The sequence below is a fragment of the Sminthopsis crassicaudata genome, chromosome 3, assembly GCF_048593235.1.
Source record: "Sminthopsis crassicaudata isolate SCR6 chromosome 3, ASM4859323v1, whole genome shotgun sequence".
NCBI classification, from domain to species: domain Eukaryota; kingdom Metazoa; phylum Chordata; class Mammalia; order Dasyuromorphia; family Dasyuridae; genus Sminthopsis; species Sminthopsis crassicaudata.
Window position 1 is genome coordinate 246,062,684 of NC_133619.1, and position 24,883 is coordinate 246,087,566.

The 24,883-nt window shown below is 33.5% G+C and overlaps 1 protein-coding gene across 2 annotated transcripts in view; it reads left to right on the plus strand.

Annotated features, from left to right (window-relative positions):
* GABRB3 (gamma-aminobutyric acid type A receptor subunit beta3) overlaps window positions 1-24,883 on the plus strand; it is a 307,324-nt gene that overhangs the window by 266,802 nt on the left and 15,639 nt on the right. For both annotated transcript variants that reach the window (XM_074300319.1, XM_074300321.1), the window contains 2 exons: window positions 3,482-3,632; window positions 9,009-9,253. In XM_074300319.1, the coding sequence (XP_074156420.1) occupies window positions 3,482-3,632; window positions 9,009-9,253 (396 nt within the window). The remainder of the gene's footprint in view (window positions 1-3,481; window positions 3,633-9,008; window positions 9,254-24,883) is intronic.

Consider the following 24,883-nt stretch of genomic DNA (forward strand, 5'->3'; position numbering starts at 1 on the left):
TTGTTGAAATATAATTGAGAAAATATCAATAACATAGGTTTAACTTAAAATGTATTATATAGCCAGTTGTTAAATATTTATCAACATACCCTTGGAAGTATCCATCAATCAGTTTGACTAGTATTTGGGCGAAACATCAGATTCAATGGTATAGATTTGAGAATTCTTTGCATAGAAGTGATCACAGAATCTGGGAGGATCCTTTCTGGAGAAGGGAGAACTCTAGATATAATATATCCAGTGGTTCTTGATCCAGTTTCTATAGAGTGGTTTTTTTCAAGATTTTGATAACTATTTCAGTTATTTGGTTTCCTTTGTAATGCAAATTATTTTAGGCATTTAAAAGCATTATTTGATTAAAAAAAAAAGATTCTTATGTTTCATCAAACTGTCAAAAAAGGCCTTGTTTCACAAGAAAAGGTTAAGAATTTCTGCTCTGCTAGAATTCCCACATTTTATATATGAGGCTAGTGGAACATACCTGAAGTTGATGCTGTTCTAGTGGTAGAGAACTGAGGTGTGAGAATTGATGTGAGAATCCCCTCTAGTATTGGACAGATCCAACAAACTGAAATCTTAGTGGCAAAAAAAGAAGTTTTATTTTTCACTAAGAAACTCTCTCTTAGTAGACAAATCTCTTAATGATGATATTTGCAAAGAATGTGTTAACAGAAACCTATTTTATGAGCAAATTTTCGGGCTGGGGGCAGGTTGAGCTGATTATCAGACCAAGATCTCCCAATTGAATGAAATCACTTTGAAGGCTTTTTCCAGAATTTGGAATTTCCTGAATGGGGATCCAGCTACCCAAAAGATCATTTGGGGGAGAGGGGTTTAATTTGCCCAAGATATCCAGTTGAATGATGCTGCTTATCTTAGAAAAATGCCCATCTGGAAAATAGGCCTCCTGCCAGTCTGGGAGACACCAATCTTGCTTTTTTTTTTTTTTTTTTTTAAACAGATCAAAGGGGACACAATTTCAGAGTTCACCTCCCCCCAAAGTTATCAAAGCTTATAAAAAGAAAAAGACTAAGGAAAAAAATTTTCATGAATAACATATTTAGGGAAAGAAGAAATACAAATCTGATGCAAAGTGAAAAGTCACAGTCAGAACAAAGAGAATAAAAATAGGAGAATGTGTGACATATACCAGAACCTTCATAAATGCTTATTGATTGATTGAGGGACTCAATGAGAAGTCTAGTTTTTGGGGTTCCCGGTCAGGGAACCAAAAATATGATGAGGTTTAGGTTTTGAGGTTCTCTTTCAGGGAATCAAATGATGAGGTGTAGATTTAGGGAACCAAAATGAAATTAGGATTTCTGGTGGTCAGGGAGTTAAATGATAAGGTTTAGTGGCAGATTCTGGATTCAGGGAACTAAATGGAGAGATTTGGCTCCTCTACATCCTAGTGGGATTCAACACAAGGGTAGGGAGTTTTGGGGAACTCCCTTCTGGCAGCACAGAGATTTCTCTGTAAAAGAATTTACAAACCTGAAAACCTAAATTGATAAAAGAGGTTTATTATAGGGATGTATATGGGAAGTAAGGTTTGAAATCTAGACAGAGAGGCATAAAGTCTCTTTAGGGAAATAGATGAGGGTAAAGAGAGGTTTAGCACTGGAAAAGAATATTATCCAGTGGGCAGAGACCTCCTTGGCATAGCAAGCATGGCATAGCTGGCATATCTAGAACCTCTGGAAAGAAAATGAGTTTTTAATGGCCATTTTTATAAAGAGGTGTTTAGCTGCAAGGGAAGCCTGCTCCCCCTCCCAGTGAAGCTGGTGGGTGGAGTTGAATTGAATAAAAGATCTTTAATTTAATAAGGTTGGAATTCTTTTAGCTCTGGACTGAACCAACCCCACCTAGATAACAGAATGAAACTGTTTATCTTGTTCCCCTCAGGCAGGGTCCCTCACTGAGGCAGAATTGAAGGAGATTTTCCAGGTTTTGAGTCCCTTCTTTAGACTGTCATGGATGCTAATAAGTATGGGAAAAGTTTTAAGGATGATAATAGCAAATGTAGACTACTCTTTTAAGTTAAAGTTGTTAAGATAATAAGAGTAACAGACAAGGCATGACTAATATGGAATTATGTTTAAAAAGAATTACACACATTTAACCTATTTGAAATTGCTTGCTGTCTTGGGGAGGGAGAAAAATTTGGACATAAAGTCTTACAAAAATGAATATTGAAAATTCTCTTTATATGTATTTAGAAAAACAAGATATTGTTGAGGGAAAAAAAAAAGAGTATCAGATTGATGGAGTGAGAGGAGATTTATAGGGAATGTTCTTTTAGAATCAAGTTTTTCTGAACTTATTTGTAGGATAAGAAGATTCTAATGAATCTTTGTGAGGTTGTAACCTTGAGGCATAACTTGAGGCAATTACCTTCTCAGAGGAAGCAGGAAGGGAGAATGATCCAGGACACAAGTAGAGAGTTTTTGGGTGAAAAAAAGAGACAGTTCTCCTGGGACAGAAAGGAAAGAAGCAATGCTACAAGTACAGGAAAATTTGAGATTAGGAGAAAGAAAACTGTAAGGAACTCTTGTCAGCTGCTTTTGATTCATAGAATGGATCAAAGAAAAGCATGGCTAGTAGGAATAAAAAAAAAAAAACAACACACACATTTATTATATGTCTATGTAATGTAAACCAATGCTTTTTACAGGATGATATGTGGGAAGAAGACATATAAAGAGAAAAGCATTATTATGTGCATATAGATGTATGAATGTTGAGAAATAGCAAGGGTAATGAACTCAATGCTTTCATCTGTCAAAGAACTGTAAAATGTCAGTGTAAAGTTAAGGAATGTGTTTTACTAGGGTTAAGTTTCTCCCATCTTTAATCCTTCTAATTTTTAGAGTTTTTCATTACAAAATTGTAGAGTCTTTGTACCTTTGTTCAGTGCCCCCATCCTATTAACTTTTGCACAGCTGTTTTGAGCTTGGTATGTGTGGGTGGCAGCAAAAAAGAAATCATTTGGCTTGGGGCAGCTCTGGGCCAAATCTATCTACAGACAATGAAGAAGTAGAAGAACAGCCATTAATTAAAGCGATAAACAAGACATTTGGTTTTCTTTTGTAGCCTTCTATTAAAAGCTTTTCTTTAAAAAAAAAAAAAAAAAAAAAAAAAAAGTTTTCCATAGGGATATTTCTCAGTTTAGTGTTTAGCCTTAGTAGCATTTCCTCATTATTACATTAAAAATAGACTACATAACAGTATTTTTTCTCTCAAGATACTGTTGGTTCTCTGTAAATATCATTTGCCAGACAGAAATAAATTGTATGGTTGTGGAGTATTCCACAATCCCTGTGGCTCCAATGATATGTTTTAGTCTCCATGGCACAAAGGCAAACGATTTTGTTTGCCAATCTCTCTCTCTCTCTCTCTCTCTCTCTCTCTCTCTCTCTCTCTCTCTCTCTCTCTCTCTCTCTCTCATTATAAATAACACTTTTGTGTTTTTTCATAGGTGGCCTATCCACGACTTTCATTGAGCTTTAGGTTGAAGAGAAATATTGGATACTTCATTCTTCAGACCTACATGCCCTCCATACTGATTACAATTTTATCATGGGTGTCATTCTGGATTAATTATGATGCATCAGCAGCAAGAGTTGCTCTCGGTATGTGATTAAAAAAATAGCATTATAATTTAACTAAATATATCATTATAGTATTGAGTGATTTCAGAGATTATAGTTCACTTTTAGCATTTTGACATCTCATGACACTAGCTTTGTGGACATAATTCAGTTTTCATCTTCAATCAAAAAACTCACGCATGATTCCTTTGATGTGGTAATTTAATTAAAAAGGCTTAAATGTGAATCTTCACAGCCATGATAGGGAAAATATGCCTCTAGATTGTTTTCATCATAAAATATTTGTTACTAAATTTTATTAGGCAAGGAATTATTACCTTTTTAAAGGGAAGCCTGTATCCCTGGAAGGTACCTGATCAATTCCACATTTAAAAAAAAATTAAATGGAAAATAATTAAATATTACAGTAATATAATTGGAATTGCACCATTTAATGAGCATTATAACACATCATTTAATTCTTAGTGCTACTCTAACAGTTATTCTGCTCATTTGGTCACCATGTTACTGTGTAGAAAATAATGAATCAGGATTTTTATTTATAACATTTTCTTAGATCCTTAAGGAAAATATAAAATAAAATTATGCTTAACCTATACAATATAGAACAATCCTCAGTTAATTCTAATTTAGATACAACTGAGATAGCAAAGCTCATAAGCAACAGACATTGATGAAATGACTTTTAAAGTACTTATCTCCAAGAAATACAGTACAGAAATGAAATCTTACAGCAATTTTCTCATTTTTCCTTCCTCTCCCTAAACAGCACTGTATTTAAAGCATTATAAATATAGTTATTTATAGAATTCATTCAGCTAATCAGAGAAGAATAAACACTGTTCATTGTTCAAATGCATTTGTGTAGTCTTGAAAGCCATTTAATCTGGCATTGGGAATTCAGGATTATCCTTCCTCTGATAAGCCTTGTCCTTGTGATCTTAACTTCTTCGGATTCTAAATGATTCTTTTATACTGTGTCTGATTTTTCCTGATCCCATTTGGAGTTTTTTTTTTGTTTGTTTGTTTTTTTTTTTGACAGAGATAAGGAAGTGGTTTGTCATTTCCTTTTCCAGATCATTTTACAGATAAGAAACAGAGGCAAACTGGATGAAGTGACTTGCCCAGCAATTAAATATCTGAGACAAGATTTGACCTCAGGAAGATGAATCTTCCGGACCCCAGGATAGGCATTCTATTTATGACACCAGCTAATTTCAAATGAAAATATGCATTAATAGAGTTCCCTACATCAGTGAAATCACAGGCTTTATTCTTAAAAAGCAGGAGTTTCGTGGTGTTAGTAAAAAGATCATAGGTGAAAATTATCCATTCCTTACATTTTTCCACTCCTTCCTTCCCCTCCCTGGGTTTCAAGAGTCAGGAGAACAATTTAGAGATCCCAAACTAATTTTACTATTGTCAAAACTCTTAAGCCAGGTTCTTCCTAAATTCAAATCTGACCTCAAACACATGCTAGCTTGTGTGACCCTAAGCAAGTCATTTGATCCTGTTTGCCTCAGTTTCCTCATCTGTAAAATGAGCTAGAGAAGGAAATGACAAATCACTTCAGTATCTCTGCCAAGAAAAGCCCAGATGGGGTTAAAAAGAGTTGGATTCACTGAAAATAGCAGAACAGAACAAGGAAAAAAATGTGGAGATTTAAGTAAAACTTTTCATTGGAAATGATGTTATGTGTATCTATATATTTATATCTATATCTATATCTATGTTATTTATGATATTTGTCAGTAATACAATTATATTGTATATAATATGTAAAATATATAGTACTTTAAGGTTTGCAAAATGCTTTATAAATATCATCTTATTTGATCCTCTCAACAACCTTGAAAAGTATTATTAGCACCATTTTACTGAGGCAGATAGAGGTTAAGTGACTTGCTTGAGCAACTTATTAAATGTGTGAACTATATTTGAAACAAGTTTTTTTTTTTCCTGATTCCATGTTCAGAGCTATATTCAATGTGCTATCTAAATCTAATAACCATAATATCATCTTACATTCTTAAAGCAATTTTAGATGTTATATATTATTTTCATTTATATATTATGTGAAGTATTCCCAAGAAATTCTCATAGGAAAAAGGTAGATTGCATACTTTAAAGATCTGTGATTGATATGGAGATTGCCTTCAGTGATACAGGTCCCAACCCATTTGTGACTTATTAGTAATAATAAACATTTATATAGCACTTTAAAATTTGTAAATCATTTTGCCTAAATAATCTCATATGATTCTCACAGCAATCTAGTGAGGTTAAGAACTGAAATATTAATTTGCCAGTTTTACAGTTGTAGAAACTGATAGGAATTATAAAAATTGTCTAAGATCACATGATTAATAAGTGGCTAATTTATGATTGATGCATTTTTTTGGTTTTGTTTTTTTACCATACATCTAGTCTTTAAAAGTTATTCTGTCAAAAAAAAAAAAAAAGAATCAACTTACAATTAGCATAGTGATGAGCATATCAGAACCCATATAGACTGGGTCTTGGGCAACACCCACTGGCCCTATACTTAAAGTTTTTTCAAGTTGGTTCCACCTTCCAGAGCTTGTAGTCCATTGTCTTAGTTTTGATGAACCTGGTTTGTTGTAGTTTTTCAGTCATTTTCAATAATATCCAATTCTTCCTGACCCCATTTGGAGTTTTCTTGGCAAAGATACAGGAATAGTGGGCCATTTCCTTCTCCAGCTCTTTTAATAGATGAGAATACTGAATCAAAGAAGTTTGTTAAGTGACCCAGGGTCACACAGCTAGTAAGTGTCTGAGGCCAGATTTGAACTCAAGATCTGCCTTCCTGTTTCCCTACCTGGCATTCTATCCATGTTGCCTATGAAGAGCCTATGATCTCTTCCAAACCATGAGACAATTGAGTAAAATTTAACTTAAATATAGTAAAGTCTAAGATCTTTATGAACTATGAGTTAGAACTGAAATTATTTTTCTCTATTCTTTAGTTCTGTATTTTAGCAGTGATGCTGAAGGCAGAGGCACAAAAACTTTAACTTCAAAGTAGGAGACGTAGGCTCCGTTCCAAAATCTACAAATGACTCTATGGGTGGCCTTGATTTAATTACTTTACTATCGCATCTATAAAATAAGATATAATAATGATTGTTGCACTCTCTGAGCAAATATTCAACCAATTATATTAATATATTTAGCAATATAAAATGTTTTTTTTTTTTTTTCCCTTTAAAATAATGGACTTTATTCTTCACTTCTTAGTAACTTGAAAGGTGTTCCATAGTAGGAAGAGAGAAAATGATGCACTAGCTTGGTAACTCTTGGCAGTGAGCCTCAAAGTACTTGCTGAGCTTGAGGAGTATGGTTACTAGGAGTTATGGCAGCCTTGCCTGTCAATGTCCTTATGTCCTTCTCCCAAACTTTTCTCAGAATTGTTTTCCATTGCCCAAGTCAACATATTCTGGGGAACATGGCTGTAATATTTTTTCTTTAGCTTGATATAAGCCTTATGTCACAATTGGGCCTGCTAGCAAATATTACAGATATGTAATTCTGTCTACACGAAGGCTGAAATTTAAGAATAGGAGAACTTTCCATTCTTTTTTTTTTTTTTTTTCCCTCATCTCTAAAATGGGAGTAATAACATTTATATCTTCCTCATATGGTTGTTATGAGAAAAGCATTTAATATACAAATACTATGTACAAATGCATGTTATTATGTTGCTATTGTTATTATTACTATTACTGTGTGCTTGAAAGGAGTTAAATCTTTCCTAGATTCTCTCCTCCCAGTAAATACTGAATTAGATTAGTCTTACATGTAAGAAAGGAGTAAGCTACTTACTTTTGAAACATTTCAAAATATGAGAGGCAACTCCCTTCATAAGTCCAAATAACTTTTTCTATAATGTAAACAACTTTGCCCTACAGTAACCAAAAGTAAGTGATCTTTCTGCCCACGATCTTAGAACTGGACTCTAGTTGCTTGGCCAACTTAGATCCCAAGCCAAGTCCTTAGTGGTCATTGTTTGGGTCCTGATTGATTCCTGAGTGGAAATGTAAATAGTAGTCCTTTCTATTTTCCCCTCTTCTCCCAGATGCATGCATTCATTCATTCATTTATTTAATTTTGTGTTTATTTATTTATTTATTTTGACTAGGTGAAAGAGGCTATTCTTTGCCTCAATTTCTACCTAGTCTTAGACACTGGAGGGTGCAGTCTCAGTCAAACTGAGACCTGTTGAAGACCTTAGCTTAAAAAGGCCAAGGTCTCCCACTGCATCTAGAGCCATTTCCAGTCTTCCTGATCTATATCTGGCCACTGTTCACATCTGGAGGAGAAAGTGAGGCAAGTGATATTTCACAGCTCTCTCTCCCTATGCATGTCATAGAATCATCTCCCTAATATCTTGGTCCTCTTTGAGAATGAAGGCCAAACAAAAATAAGATCTTAGAAAGATCTAACAAAAACAGTATCTTATGCTATCATTTAGTAATGTGCTAGCTATGAAAGAAGCATCAGGTAAGATGTCTGGCAACCCTTCTCTTATGGTTTTCTTGGAGTGTCAAGACTCACATGTGTAAAATAATTGTGAGACATGCATCATAAATTCTTAAAATGAATTTATTGACATTATTACATGACCAAAGTGTCAATCAGTTTTATTAATATAGAAAATGCCATCATATTTGGTTTCAAGAAAATTATTTTTTAACAGATATTTTTTGAGGACCTACCATAGGTAAGGCATTGCTAAATCCTGTGAGCATTACAAAAATAAATGTCTTCCCCTCAGGAATTTGGATTATCCTTTGTTGTTATCTTGCTCTATATAAGTAGGGAATTATCCTCTATAATAAAAATTGTTCAACAGATGATCTTTCTAGTACTTTCACCATATGGTTGATAGCTGTTTCTATTATTTTCTGATAATGCAATTCAATAGGCATTTATCAATCAGTAAGTTTCATTTTGCTACTGTTATGAGCTCTCTCATTACTCCAAATTTATTTTCAGTTCTCCCAACTCTTCACATGTGGCATTTCTTCACTAGTATTTTTCACATTTTCATCTCTGTTTTCAGAATTCTATTCCATTTATTGTAGCATATTGGTATTATGGAGCACAGATCTTTATGCAGCATTCTAAGTGCTATCTTCCCCAGAGTAGATATGTCATTTCACCACTCCAAATGTTAAAGTTCTGCCTACACAGCTCCAAATGACATATTTTATGCTGTATTGCATTTCAATCTCACCTACTACACATGAGCCAAATAATATCCAACCCATCATTTGAAATGACTGAAGCCATTTGGGGATTTCTTTTTTTAATATAGGAAAGATGAAACCCAGTGTGGCAAAACTGCAGAAACTTACTGTCACATTTCTTTTATAGGAATTACAACTGTACTAACCATGACAACAATCAACACTCACCTTCGAGAGACTTTGCCCAAGATCCCTTATGTGAAAGCCATTGACATGTACCTGATGGGATGCTTTGTTTTTGTCTTCTTGGCCCTCCTTGAATATGCCTTTGTTAATTACATCTTTTTTGGAAGAGGCCCTCAAAGGCAGAAGAAGCTGGCAGAAAAGTCTGCAAGGGCAAAGAATGACCGCTCAAAAAGTGAAACCAATCGGGTAAGACTTTTTTCTACTAATTTAGTGCTTAAAACAAGTTAGATTAATCTACATGCTGTTCTATTGTACTCCATAAATTACCATTCTCATATCCACAGACTTATGGAAGTATTTGGTAAATTATCATATTAGTTGATATTAATTTCTCACAAAAATGTTTCCAGTAAGCCACTCAACAATTATATTAGGACTCCCCAAACTAATCTATTTATTTAGTGCTATACCAATCAGACTCCAAGAAACTATTTTAATGACCTAGAAAAAATAACAACAAAATTCATATGGAAGAATAAAAGGTTGAGAATTGCAAGGGAACTAATGAAAAAAAAGTCAGAGGAAGGTGGTCTAAGTGTACCTGATCTAAAGCTATATTATATAGCAGCAGTCACCAAAACCATTTGGTACTGGCTAAGAAATAGAACGGTAGATCAGTGGAACAGATTAGATACAAAGGCCAAAAAAGGGTACATCTATAGCAATCTAATCTTTGACAAACCCAAAGATACCAACATTAGGGACAAAAATTCATTATTCGGAAGAAACTGTTGGGAAAACTGGAAATTAGTATGGCAGAAATTAGATATGGATCCACACTTAACAACATATACCAAGATAAGATCAAAATGGGTCCATGATTTAGGCATAAAGAATGAGATCATAAATAGATTAGAGGAACAGAGAATAGTCTACCTCTCAGACCTGTGGAGGAGGAAGGAATTTATGACCAGAGGAGAACTAGAGATCATTATTGATCACAAAATAGAAGATTTTGATTACATCAAATTAAAAAGTTTCTGTACAAACAATATTAATGCAAACAAGATTAGAAGGGAAGTAACGAATTGGGAAAATATTTTTAAAAGGAAAGGTTCTGACAAAGGTCTCATTTCCAAAATATATAGAGAACTGACCCTGATTTATAGGAAACCAAACCATTTTCCAATTGATAAATGGTCAAGGGATATGAACAGACAATTCTCAGATGATGAAATTGAAACTATTTCCACTCATATGAAAGAGTGTTCCAAATCACTACTGATCAGAGAAATGCAAATTAAGACAACTCTGAGATACCACTATACACCTATCAGATTGGCTAAGATGACAGGAACAAATGATGATGAATGTTGGAGGGGATGTGGGAAAACTGGGACACTGATACATTGTTGGTGGAGTTGTGAAAGAATCCAGCCATTCTGGAGAGCAATTTGGAACTATGCCCAAAAAGTTGTCAAACTGTGCATACCCTTTGACCCAGCACTGCTGTTATTGGGATTATATCCCAAAGAAATACTAAAGAGTGGAAAGGGACCTGTATGTGCCAAAATGTTTGTGGCAGCTCTTTTTGTTGTAGCTAGAAACTGGAAGTTGAATGGATGTCCATCAACTGGAGAATGGTTGGGTAAATTGTGGTATATGAAGGTTATGGAATATTATTGCTCTGTAAGAAATGACCAGCAGGAGGAATACAGAGAGGCTTGGAGAGACTTAAATCAACTGTTGCTGAGTGAAATGAGCAGAACCAGAAGATCACTATACATTTCAACAACAATACTGTATGAGGATGTATTCTGATGGAAGTGGAAATCTTCAACATAAAGAAGATCCAACTCACTTCCAGTTGATCAATGATGGACAGAAATAACTATACCCAGAGAAGGAACACTGGGAAGTGAATGTAAATTGTTAGCACTACTGTCTATGTACCCAGGTTACCTATACCTTCGGAAGTTAATAATTAATGTGCAACAAGAAAATGGTATTTACACACATATATTGTATCTAGGTTATATTGTAACACATGTAAAATGTATGGGATTACCTGCCATCGGGGGGAGGGAGTGGAGGGAGGGAGGGGATAATTTGGAAAAATGAATAAAAAAAATAAAAAAAAATTAAAAAAAGAATTATATTAGGTCAAAAGAAAGCTTGTTATAATGGAATCAACCCTGGATATGGAGTTATAGGAGTTAAATTAAAATCTCAGTTCTGGCAACTTAGTAACTGGGTGAGTTTAAGAAAGTATTTTTTTTTCATCTGTAGAAGGAGATTTAGAACAAGTTTATTTCTGCTCCAAATTTATGAAAACACATTGTTTCTATGAAAAAGAAAGCATTACTCGTATGTTCATTAGGGAAATTGATGACTCGTGAAATAACATCCTTTTCACTCAAAACAATTAAACATTCAGTTATAAAATCATTAATTGATTTCTCTACAAGGAATCACTACTTGTCATTTTGCTGATCGGTTATATATGTTGACCAAAAGTGCAGTTCAAATGACACAAAAATTAGACATTTTTGTCAATTTGAATATGAGTAGTAACTAAAAAACATGCTGCCACTGTTTTATTCCTATACAATCTCAATTATCCTATTGTACAGAAAGAGAATATTGGTCCGTTAGTTGATCATAAAAAGACCCTATGGTTTCCAGCAATATCTCCCTGTGGTAGGAAGTGTCTTCCCTTTTCTACTCCTTGGGTAAAATCACAGTGACTATACCTTTGGTGAAATGTAACTTTAGGACTCATAAACAAAAGAAGTAATTAAGTTACATCCCTACATCCCAAGACTTTCTCTCTCTCTCTCTCTCTCTCTCTCTCTCTCTCTCTCTCTCTCTCTCTCTCTCTCTCTCTGTCTCTCTCTCTGTCTCTCTGTCTCTCTGTCTCTCTGTCTCTCTCTCTCTCTCTCTGTCTCTCTCTCTGTCTCTCTGTCTCTCTGTCTCTCTCTCTCTCTCTCTCTCTCTCTTTTTACACACACACACACACACACACACACACACACACTACACACACAACTCTGCACAGACCCATTCTGTATATATGTCTCTCTCACCTACTTATTGTAACTACTACTTCTCTTGGTTGTTCCTTATCTATCTTCCTCTTCCTTATCATGTTAATATCTACTACTCTTCCACCTTCAAGTTTGTCACAAAGTGGAGATGATGCTATCCATTACGGCTACTCTAAGAACCTAACACAGCTCTGCCAAATCTTAAAACTGCATAGTATTTCATAAAGAGCCCTATAATTGCTATCAGAATAAGTCTGAGAAAAACAAGAACTTGAGCAAAGCCAAGTTCAAACTAAATGGAAGCCTCTAAACCCTTTTCCTCTTATAGTCAATACAGGATGGTGCCAGAACACTTCTTTTTTTTTTTTTTTCCCCCTTCCTTGTATATCACTGTGGTTTCCACTTGAATTCAAATTTATTTGGTGTTGAACTAATTTAACTGGAGAAAATTGTCTTTATTTAAGATTATTTATTCTTTCTTTCCACCCCACTCCCACCCCCACCCCCACTTCAGTAAGGGTCATTTATTTGTGCTGGATCTGTGGATGAGGTTGTTAGGTTTTGCAGCAGGGAAGGAGTGGATTAACATCTTTTACTTTCTAGGAACTAAAAAAAGAGCAGGGTACATATTTTCAGCTGTTGTAGCAAATCCTTTCTGAAATTTCACAGTGAGTATTATCTTAAAATAGAAGAAAGCTAAGAAAAAATAAGTAATTTGAAGTTATCCACCAAAGCACAGTGGAGCAGAGAGGACTATAGTTGGAGTTCCTGATATCTATTTTGAACCCAAGGAATGACCATTTGCAATTCATAACCTTGCACCAGATTAAATTGAAATTTCTATGCTAGCAGTGTATTTACAATCAGGCTTATATGGAACATCTAAATTGACTGGTGTCTGACTGTGGATATAAAATATCATATTAAATCAAGACATGCTCATGTTGTTTCCAAGGAAACCAGAAATGATTGGAATAATCCCTGGTTCTTAGATTTTTGACTCTTCTATAGCCTCCTTTGTTATAGCAGATTAGAAATGTGTTTTCTTTCCTTAAAAATAGGATATTTAGAATAGGCAAATGCAGCACATTCTGAATATGAAGCTGTTAATTAAAAAAAAGATAAGGACCTTTACTGACAATTAGTATTGTTGAAGATATGCTTTTAAGTGTAATAAAAAAAAATACAAATTGGAAGATATACTTGTAGTGTCTTTTCCTTTATGTTTAAAATTTTCCTTACCATATTTGCTTGATACTTTTTAAAAACAAATTACTTAAATTGCCTATAATTTAAGTTTATAATTACTTTTTAACTCTAAAGGTTCTAAAATTGAGACATAACTATGTGATTAGCCAACTTGACAACTTTATAAGATGTTCTTGACTTTCCCCAGGTCAAGGATTAAAAAACTGAGCCAGATGACTATACGGAAGGACTCAGTGATAATTTTTAAACATTAAAGTAAATCTCATCAGTTATCATTCCAGTGAAATTTGAAGAAGTTTAGGGACTAGGAGTAGACACTATAATAATATCATTGAAATATACATAAAACAGATTTTAGTGGTATTCTTAAAACTTTGTACTGTTGGTTATCAAGGGAGGCCGATGATTGTCTTCAGTACAGGCCATTTACTCATGAGATCATAGTTCTAAAACTGGACAGAACTTTGTGGAAGGTGATTATCTTGTCTGACTCCTTTATTTTACAAATGAAGAATCTGAGGCTTGTCTTCACTCTCTACTATATCAACAGATTTAAACACTCTTGGCCATATCTAGTCAATTTTTAGATGCTTGCTATTGGAAATCCAGCATTCACATTCACTTCTTGATTGAAACCTCTCTTTTTTTCCAAGAGAAATTCAGTGGTCTTTTTTGCTGTTCCTTTTGAATTCTCCAGAATATTTGGCACTGCTGACAATTTTCTTATGAAAACCCTCTTACCTTTACTCCTTCACTAGATAAAACTCCTCCCGTTCTTCTTACTAAATCTAATTATGTTTTTGTCCAGCTCCCCTTTTACTAGCAGGTGACATGCATGTCTTCTATTCCCCAAAATTCTGTTCTTCATTCTCTTCTGTTATCTTTCTATCTTCTCTCTCAGAAGTTTTATTCAAGCCAAAGGCGTTGATTTTTTCACTTCTATGCCAAATGACTCCCAAATCTATAAACCAATCTTGCTCTTTCTCTGAGTTTCAGACTTGAATCTCTGACCACCTATAAGTATTTCTATCTGGTTGTCTCACCTAATATCATTCTCCAAAACCTCATCTTCTACTTGACTTCATTTGTTAAGACTACAGGTCCATTCTCCTATTTTCATTGCTCAAAGTTTGATAAAGGCTTTCATTATTACATGTTTGGGTTATTAGAGTTATTACATAAGTTTTTCCACTTATCTTTCCTTTTTCCAACCCACTCTATTAAAAAAATTACCATATTATTTTTCTTGAGATATATTTTAGTCAATATTTTTGAAGTATGTGTGTATGTCTGTCTGTATGTCTGTACATGCATGCATGCATGTCTGTGGTGTAATGGCTCCCTATTGTCTACTGAATAAAATTCTAAATTTTATTAATCCATAAATTTTTGCAATTTGTAAATTCAATTCAATTCAACAAACATTTATAAGCACCTGCTATTTTTATGGCACTGTACTTGATATTAAAGATTTATTTTAAAAGACACAATAGTTCCTCTTCTAAAAAATAAGTGTATGTTGAATGGAATTGAAAGAATTTATATTTAAATAGTACTATTCTTTTTTTAACCTAATTTAATATTAACTTTCCACCTACTATATATTCTAGTCATCTAACCTAATATCAGATAATTCCCTAACACCTGCTTGCATGCCTCAGAACCATTACTCACAAAAATTCCTTTGCTTGTAATATTGTCCTTCCCCTAACCATATATCCTTTAAAAACCAAATCAAGCAAGCCACTTGCCCAGTTGATGATGATCACTTCCTTTGACCATCCCATAATATTTTATTTGATGTTTTCCAATATACTTAACATATATTACTTTGCACTATACTAATATGTTGTGTCCAGACTAGCTTTCTGGAGGATCTGGGTACCAGCCTGAGTCCTTAGTCTTAGAAGAGGAGTGAAGAGGTGGGACTCATATGAATGGTCAAAACATGAGGTCCATTTATTCCAAATTTTCTCAGCCTTATATACTCTAATACCCTTATATAGCACACTACACATGCACTAACTATATACTGTTTATACAGGACCACATAAACAACTTGCTATTACGTGTAAATGTCTCTTTGCCACTTGGTATCACTTTACTTTAATTATTGCATAGGTTGTCATTGCCTCCTGACTTCTCAGGAAGGCTGAGAACCTTTAGGCGAGATGAGGAGCCAAACCACACATTGTCAGCAGTTTCCCTCTGGGATGAAGGATCTTATACCTCACCCAGAGTTCCCCACTATCTGTGGCCCTCTACATTAGTATATATTATAGAATCTTTGAGTCTGAGAGTAAGAATGTTTCTGAGATTTTATATATTCCTACCTATATCTGAATAGGAATATTTTCTACAATTTATTCAATGATTCATCTCCCACATATCTCTGGAAGCCCTCCATTGATAGGAAAATCAGTTTTCCTGAGAAAATCCATTTCATGTTTGGATACTTCTGAATTTGAGAAAAATTTCCCCATATTTATATTATGTGCATGTTATATGTTAATTGCATTTCTATCATTTGTATTTATTTTATGTTATTTACATTTTCTTTATATTTAATCTGTCTGAAACTTCTACTCATTCTCCCTCATTCTCTGTAAGCAAAATTTACTCCTTCCATAGTCATATTATGATTATAATCATAATTTATCATATTAAATATTGGGAGACAGCTAGCATATACTCTTAAGGTTTTCTCTTTTCTAGGCAAAACAAATGATTTGTGAATGGTATCCTTTCTCATCCATCTTGTTCACTCTTCTCTAGTTCTCTAGAAGATTAGGTCTTCTAAATTTTTCTAGGTTTTGGTTGCCTAGAACTTGAATTTGTACATAGTAATCACTTACAATGCTATTGTTGAATTAAATAATAATGATATTGTCCCTTAGCAAAGCTATGTGGTTAAATCAATGTATGCAGTAAATTTAAAATTAAGTACATGCTCTGTGTAAAGTTTTGTGTGGATACTTGGCGAGATGAAAATATAATGCTCCTTGCTCATATGGAGTTTATAATATTGTAAGAGGGACATGAAAATCATAAATACCTCAATTTCCAATAAAAAAGTAATTAAAACTTCATATTCTTTATTTCTAGTTCATTAGCTTCATTCTTATCTCTGAAGGATAGTGCTTCACCCCACACATACACACATTTTCCAGCAAGGTGGCAGAAAAGAAGTAGAGATTGTAAATAAAATATTTTTGGGAGACCTGCTAAAGCTATAAATCATCAGAATCATTCACAGATGGTTTGAATAAATAGACTTGCCAAGTATTGCTTTCCTTTCCCTTAAAGAGACACTGGCTAATTTGGAAACTGTTTCATAAAAGGTGCTTTTTATAATCCATTGAACTATTATTTATAAAGTGGTTTTACTATATAATTGTTAATAACATTAGCAGAGAGAAATTGTCATTGATAGTATTTCATTTTTCAGTTTTTTTTTTTTTATTTAAAGTTGACAGTGACTAGTGAAATTCTAGATCGTGTATGGATCTTAGCATAATTAAGGCAAAGTCTCTGCCACTGAATTCTCTTTATAACATTCCCAAATGGTCATGCAATATTTCCTTAAAAGCTCTGAGTGCTGGCTTCATTTTTTTTTTTTTTTTGCTTGTAGCAAGTTTATTTATTTTAAATATACATTACTTTTTGAATCCTGTTGGGAGAGAAAAATCAGAGAAAAAGGGAAAAATCATGGGAGAGGTTAAAAAAAAACAGAAAAAAAGAAGTAAATATAGCATGTGTAAATTTACATTCAGTCTCCTTATATGTTTTTTCTGGATGCAGGCGGCACTTTCTGTCCAAAGTCTATTGAGATTGCCACTGATCACTGAACCACTGAGAAGAACCAAGCTTTTCACAGTTGATCATTGCACATTCGTGTTGTGATTGTGTACTGCTTTTTTTGCTCAGCATCAGTTCATGTAAATCTTTCTAGGCCTTTCTATAATCAGTAATTCATCATTTTTAAACAATAATAATATCCCATTACCCTCATGTACCACAGCTTGTTCAACATTCCCCAATTGACATTCACTCCTTTTCCAATTATTTGCTACCACAAAAAGAGCTGCTAGACATGTGGATTCTTTTCCCTCCCTTATGATTCCCTTCCAATATAAACCCAGTAATGGCATTGCTGGGTCACAGTTTGATAGCCCTTTGGGCATAGTTCCAGATTACTCATCAGAATGGTTTGTTTGTTTCACAATTCCACCAACAATGCATTAGTGTTCCAGTTTTCCTGTATCTCCTCCAACATTTATCATTATCTTTTCTTGTCATCTTAGCTAATCTGAGAGGTGTGAGGTGGTAACTCAGAGTTGTTTTAATTTGCATTTCTCTAATCAATAATGATTTAGAGCATTTTTCATGTAACTTTAAGTGGCTTTAATTTTGTCATCTGAAAATTGTCTGTTCATATTTTTTGACCATTTATCAGTTGGTGACTGAACTACTCTTTACTTCACAAAGCGATGCATTCTATTTCCTAACCATCTGATTATGCAAAAGTTTTTATAGGGAAGGAAGTTCATATAAGTTCTTTAGAGGTAAAGATGGCTTCTCTAATTTTGAACACTTATTCCTGATTCTCCCCACCTAGATTCAAAAGGAATAATATCCAAATCCTCTTCTCTGGGAAAAAAAAAAAAAAAAAAAAATTAAGACTTGGTTTTCTCATCTTTCCAGGCTGAAAATGAAAGGGCAATTCATAGATCCAATTTCTCTACTGATAGGCAGGGGAATTCTAACCTGCTCCATTTCTCACCTGGGTCATTGTATCTATCTTTAGGCTATCCCACTGACTTATGGTCCCAAGGACTCACCATATTATTGCTGAAATTAGTGTGAACACCTGATAATCCCATTACAACGTAGAACTCATTAAGTCAAGAAATCAGCCAGCCTCAGCCTTCCTGGAAGCTAGAATCACAGGAGTGCAACATCATGCCTAGCTCTTTAAATATTTAGGCAATAATTAAAAGAAAAGAAATATATGACACATAATTAAAATAATTTTAATTAGGCCTAATTAAATAAATTATTGACATTAAAAATGCATAAAGCAAAGACACCATTTCCAAAGGAAATGTTAACATTGTCACTCAGTTACAATAAAAATCCTTAAAACCCACCTCAAACTGCTTATAATTGATCTTCTGGCCAAAGAGAAATATATCCATGAAGGGAAATGAGTTTAAAAGATAAACTCATTTGTAGAACAGCAAGAAGTTTTGGAGATTATAAGCAAGTTTATTGAAAGCTTGACATGAGATATAATTAATCTAGAATATACCTAAAATGGAACTGGAAGAATAATGAGCTTTTAAAAATAGAAAAAATCTGTCAAAATTTCTTTAATTTCTCCATTGATGAGAGTAAAGGCACTATATTTGTATTTTTTATCATATCATAATATCATTAACATTATATAGGAAAGAGAAATGTCACCAATGGCAACCATTAAAAATACCTGAACCGGACCAAGCATATACAGAGAAGGCATGTGCCAAAAAAAAAAAAAAAATACATTTTGATGATACCAAGGGACTTGTTCTTAAGATATCTTAAAGAAAGAAAAATGCTGAGTTTTGGAGAGGAGATCACTAGAAGGAAAAGGCAGCCAGTCTAACATCATAATTATTAATCTGAAGGTCAAGATTGCATAGTAGATCTAGCTTTTGAGTCAGAAACATGTGGGTTCAAATTCTCCTTCTGGTTGCATACCATTTGAATTACCTTGGTTAATTCAATGAATTTCACATAGTCCTAAGCAAATCCCTAAGATTATAAATTGTAGTAAAGATAATAACCATCATAATATTCATATAGAGTATTCCAAACCTCCTATAATAATGACATCAGAAATCTTTAGGAAGAGAAGGAGGAGGAGAAAAATTATCTAACCACATTTTAAGAATATATTTGATGGAGACATAAGAATGAAGCAGGACCTTGTTCTTAAATGATATTATATACCAAATTATATCTTTACAGACATATGTTGATAAAATTTGGGGAATACAGGTTCCCGCTATGCATATTGGTCCATGATTTTAGAAAGTATTTGATTTGGTAAAAGTGAAATCTCCTTTAGGTTTTTCTACAACAGAGAAAATCATAGATATATACATACATACACATATATATATATATATATATACATGCATTTTGAAAGCATACAAGGTTACATGGAATCCAATATTCTATAATTTTTCCAGAGTCCTCTTTGGTAAAAAAAAATAGAGAGGCATAGTTTTGCCAGAAGTATTTCTCACTACCAGTTAAAACTATTTTCTCTAAAATTATCTAAAGATCTCCTCACTGACAAATCTAATGGCCTCTTCTCAATCCTCATCCTTCCTGATTCCTCAGCAGCATTTAAAACTATTCAATCTTGAATTCCCTCTCCTCTCTGATTTTTTTTGATATTGCTTTGTCCAAGTGGACTTCCTACCTTGCTAAGTGCTCTTTCTAAGTTTTCACAACACTTATCATCTGTGCCCACAGTCTCCAAGAATATGTTCTAGAACCTCTTCTGTTTTCTTTTTATACTTTATCATGATGATCTCATCATCTCCAATGAGTTCATTTGCTTCTTTAGATCAATGATTCACAATCTATATATCCAAATACATTCTTCCAGTCCTGTTTTCTCTCCTGAGTTTCTGCCCCACATCTTAGACTGCCTATGGAACATTTCAGATTAGATGTTTCATGGCAGTCTCAAACGCAACATGTTCAAAACAGAACTCATAATGTTTCCCTTATAATCCTACCCTCTTCTAAGCATCCCTATTACTGTCAATAGTACAACCATCTTTCCTATCACACAAGCAGCATGTGTAATCTGTTGCTAAATCTTTTCCATTTCACCTGAAGAACATTTCTCTCATACATACCCTCCTCATCATTTATACAGCTATTTTCCTAGTTCAGGTTCTTACTACCTCCTGCTTGAACTATTGTGATAATCTAAAATTTGGTCTCTCTATTGAAATATTTTATTCATTACATTTAATCTTCCACTTAGCATCTCAAATGAATTTGCTAAAGCTCTTGTCTGAACATATTTTACACACACACACACACACACACACTCTTATGGTGACTTCCTATTACACTAAAACCAGTTATATTTGGCATTAAATCTCTTCAAAATCAAATGTCTTTTTAAGAAGTAGAACTGGATCATATGTAGAAAATTGAATAGGGCTTTTAATGATTCCTGGTTTCTCCAAATAGTCATGTTCTTAATATCAATGGTCTTCTAGTAATGCTATATGACATGGAATCATGTAGTGTCACAGTCCCTGAAGAATCAAAATATTTTCAATCAAAGAATAGACATTTAACAGACATAATTGAGGATATTACCAATGAAAAATAGTCCAGGTGAAGAAATATAAAAGATACTAATGTGGTATAAGTATAAAAAGTAGATGGATTATCTTGTAGTGAGAGTACAAGATAATAGAAGGATAACTTATGTGCTCTATTGGCACCCAAACAATATAAAGAGGCATAAAGGAAGCCCAAGATATGTTGAGTACACTCCTGCAATGTATTGGAGGACATGGATAATAGGAATCACACAGAAGAAGACATAGATGGGTAATAACCTGCATTATTAAAGGAAATAACCTCATTAATCAGATTATAGATCTATAGAAGAATTAATTTATCATGTCCCCCTAATGTCTTCTCCAGTTCCTTCACTTCTTCCTTGTGTGAGAAAGTTTTAAATGATAAAGAAGAAGAAAATGGAGAAGGATAAGAAAATGTGGATTAGTTGTGATTGATACTATCTGGAGGAAGAGCCAAAATGATGAGACAGCTGATCTACTGATAGTATTAGAACACTCTCCACACTTTTTGCTCTCCATTCTCTAGTTACTGTCCAATCAATCAAGTTTCTGTTAAGATATAGGGCCCAGAATGGAACATATATGTAAAATAGAACCAGTATCTCCTTTATTCTGAATTCTGTGTTTTACTTTAAAACAGGTTAAGGTTGAATTAACTCTGAAGTCATAACTTGCTATAGTGGACTCACCTTATTCTTACAATTTAATAAAAAACAATGTTCAAGTAGGCTTTAAATCATTTGGTCAAATACATTTGAAAACTCAGAATGTATTTCCAAAGAAAATAAATTTTCCAGTCGTAGAATTGGCCCTTTCATGGCACCATTATACTTTTTTTTTCTACATTAAAGAAGCCTTAAAACTTTTTATGCAGCAAACTCTTTTTTTTTTCTATTTTCATGGAACAAGCATTTAAAAATCCTCTCCTGTGTGTTCAAAGCATTAGAGTTTCAAGGACAAAGCAATAACAGAAATCTCTTCCCTTACAAGTGGGAAAACAAAATATTGGTATAGATGAATACAATATAATTTTAGGACATAAAAAGTACTAATAGTTAGGGGGATTAGGAGAAAGCCCCTAAGTTGATCTTTTAAAGAAAGTCAAAAGCTAAAAATAAGAAAACTAAGGCATAGAGTAAATTATTTGTTCAACATCACACAGCTCATATGTTTTGGAGGTAGAATTTGAATCTGGGTCTTCCTGACTTAATTCAGTAGCTGACTGAAAACAATAGCATTTATTTGAGAGACATTGTAAAGATAAAAAATGAAGAAAAAATTATTTAAAGTTTTGATAAATATTTAGCAAATCTCATTATCCTTATGAAGAAATCACACTGACAGTGTTACTGTTTTTTTAAGTATCGTCAGACTCATTTTTAAACTCACCCTTTAGTAATTCTTTAAACGTGGGCAAAGCAGCTTACCTCTTAAACGTTTCTATTTAAAACATAGCCTATTTTTGAAAAGTGTCATTGATGGCTATAGTTTATTAAGTCCCTTCACAGTGATAATCCAGTTCATTTTCTTCACATTTCCATCTAAAAACAACTCAAGCTTAGAGAAATGGCTCCTTGTAGTGTTATTTATAAAGTTTCCTTTACTTGCATTTTTTTTTTTCCGTGCTGGAAAAAGTTAGGAGTTAATGTAAGACAGTAAGACACAAGCATATTCCCTAATCTCTCCCCATTGAAAAGAGACTGACATCAACATGAACTCTCAATCTTTCTTTCCTCTAAAGGTTCTTCATTCTTCCTGGGAATGGAAGGCAGCTAGCCAGCCAATCAACACCCTTTTCCCTAGAGTACCAGAGAGGAAGGGTTGGGAATGTTGGCACCCTGAATATTGCTATTTCTAACCAGGCCTGTAATCACAAGTTACCAAAATATTCATTTTTTGAAGAAATTGATCACTCAAAGATATTGAAATAGAAAAAAAATATTGTACCTATGGATATTCTCTTGGTAGTAGCAAACATATATATAAAGAGAGAGAGAGAGAGAGAGAGAGAGAGAGAGAGAGAGAGAGCATTTTATAAGTTTTTAAAACTTTCAAATGAGATAGTATAAATAAAGCATTTTACAAACTTTAAGCTGCTATATAAATATGAACTTTTTTGTTTTATATATGTATATATACATATATATGTATATATATACATACTATATATACATATATATATATATATATATCCCCCAAAGATCCTTTTTCTCTACTCTTCATATAGACATCCCATTACTTCAGGCTCTCACTATTTCAGTCAGTAAATATTTAAGAGTTTACTCTTTGCTAAGTCTGAGGATACAAATATGAATAAAAATAGTCCCTGGCCTCTAAGAATTTATAATCTAATTGAGGAGGACAAAATACAAAATGAAAAAGAACTAGTAAGGGAGAGTGTGGGTAAGGAAGGTACCCAATCAAGGATATGATGGAGATGCACATTTAGTCCATCGAGATGAGAAATAAAGAGATATCTGAGCTGAGATCTTACCTTAAATAGAGGTTTGGAGTTCATGACACTTTGCCACTCTGTAAAGATTAGATCCTACGATGTTAGAGAATGATGAGGTTATCCCAGTAGTGAGATTCCTAGGGCATAATGGAAAAGTCAGTGGGAGAAGTCCTAAATTAGTGCACCCAAGGCTAAATCTAAACCATTATAGTATATTGAATTCTTAATTGAGTTACTTGTCCATCCCATCTATCCCTCTCATAACTGCCAAAGCAAGTTTTCTGAATAACAGATCTGAATATGTCTCTCTCCCACTCAATAAATTTCAGTGGCTCTCTATTGTCTGTAGGATAAACTATTAAACTTCTCTCTTTTAATGTCCTTCACAAGGTGGCCACAGCCTCTCTTTTCAGGCAATGTATACATTATTTCACATTATTTCACTTTATGGTTTAGTCAGACTATCCATAGTTTGTTCTTCCCATATGGCACTTTAACCTCTGTCTCTCTTACTTTATACAAGCTTTCTCCCATGCCTAGAATGCATTCCCTTCTTCTACATGAAACCTGTCCCAATCTTTTCAAATGCTAATGTCCTTGATAAATACCTCATTTTGATGTACTTCATATTTAAGAGTAATTTTATATATATAAATATATATATTCATTCTTTATATATTCATATATGTGCATATTATCTTCTATGATAGAATATAAAGTCTCTATGCATAGAAATGGTTTCTTTCTGTTTATATTTACATTGCCTACCACAAAACCTGACACATAAGTGGCATTTGATAAATGTTTTTTTTATTAATTGATTAGTTTAAAAATGGCTGAACAAACTAATATATGAAAGTAATGAAATATTATTACACTAGAAGAAAAGACAAATATGAGGAATTCATAGAAATATGGGAAGACCTAAATGAATAGTTATAGAGCAAAGGAAGCAAAACTAAAAGAATAGCTCACACAATGACACCAATAATATGATTGAAAACAACATTAAAAGGCAGCTAAGTTCTGATTAAATGTAGTGACCAAATTTGGTTCCTGAGGATGGAGGATGAAAGATACTTCTTTCTGTCAGTAAAGAGGGTAGTTGGGTGCTGTAGATGCCAATAATGACATCCACCGAAAAATATAATTAATCACTGTATCAATCTTGCTTAACTATTTTTTTCAGTATAGTTGCATGGTTTATTGGAATGATTGTGTTATTTAAAAAAAAAAAAAAAGCAAAGGCATTGAAAGGACTTTCTTTTAGTAATTCCACTAAAAAAGTTTTTTATTGGATTTCTGGCTCAGTACATTCAGTAGCATGATATGATGGCCAAAATAACTTAATGCAATCTTTATAGTTGATTAGAATGTAACTAATTAGTAGTACATAATTGTGATATGTGTAAGCCCAGAATATATTGAGAGTACTAGCAGATTAATTTTCGTTTGCAGATAGCTAAGACCTCTATCTATTTAAATACCATCTGTACTCTTTCCCACATTTGTCCTGCCTCTTTCCTCTCCCAATACTACCATCACTGTGAAAATTAATAGAGGGAACAAGAGATTAAGATATATTTTGTGTTTTTGCCATGAAAATTGTCTCCTAAATAATTTTTTTAAGTCTCCAAATGTTTCTACTGGAATATTACATTGTATCTAAATACTTATTGTCATATTACATTGGTGAATTATTTTGATTGCATCAAGCCCTACAAAACTATAAAATCTCCTTATAGAATACATAGCAGTACAGAAAAGATTAGTCTAACTATCC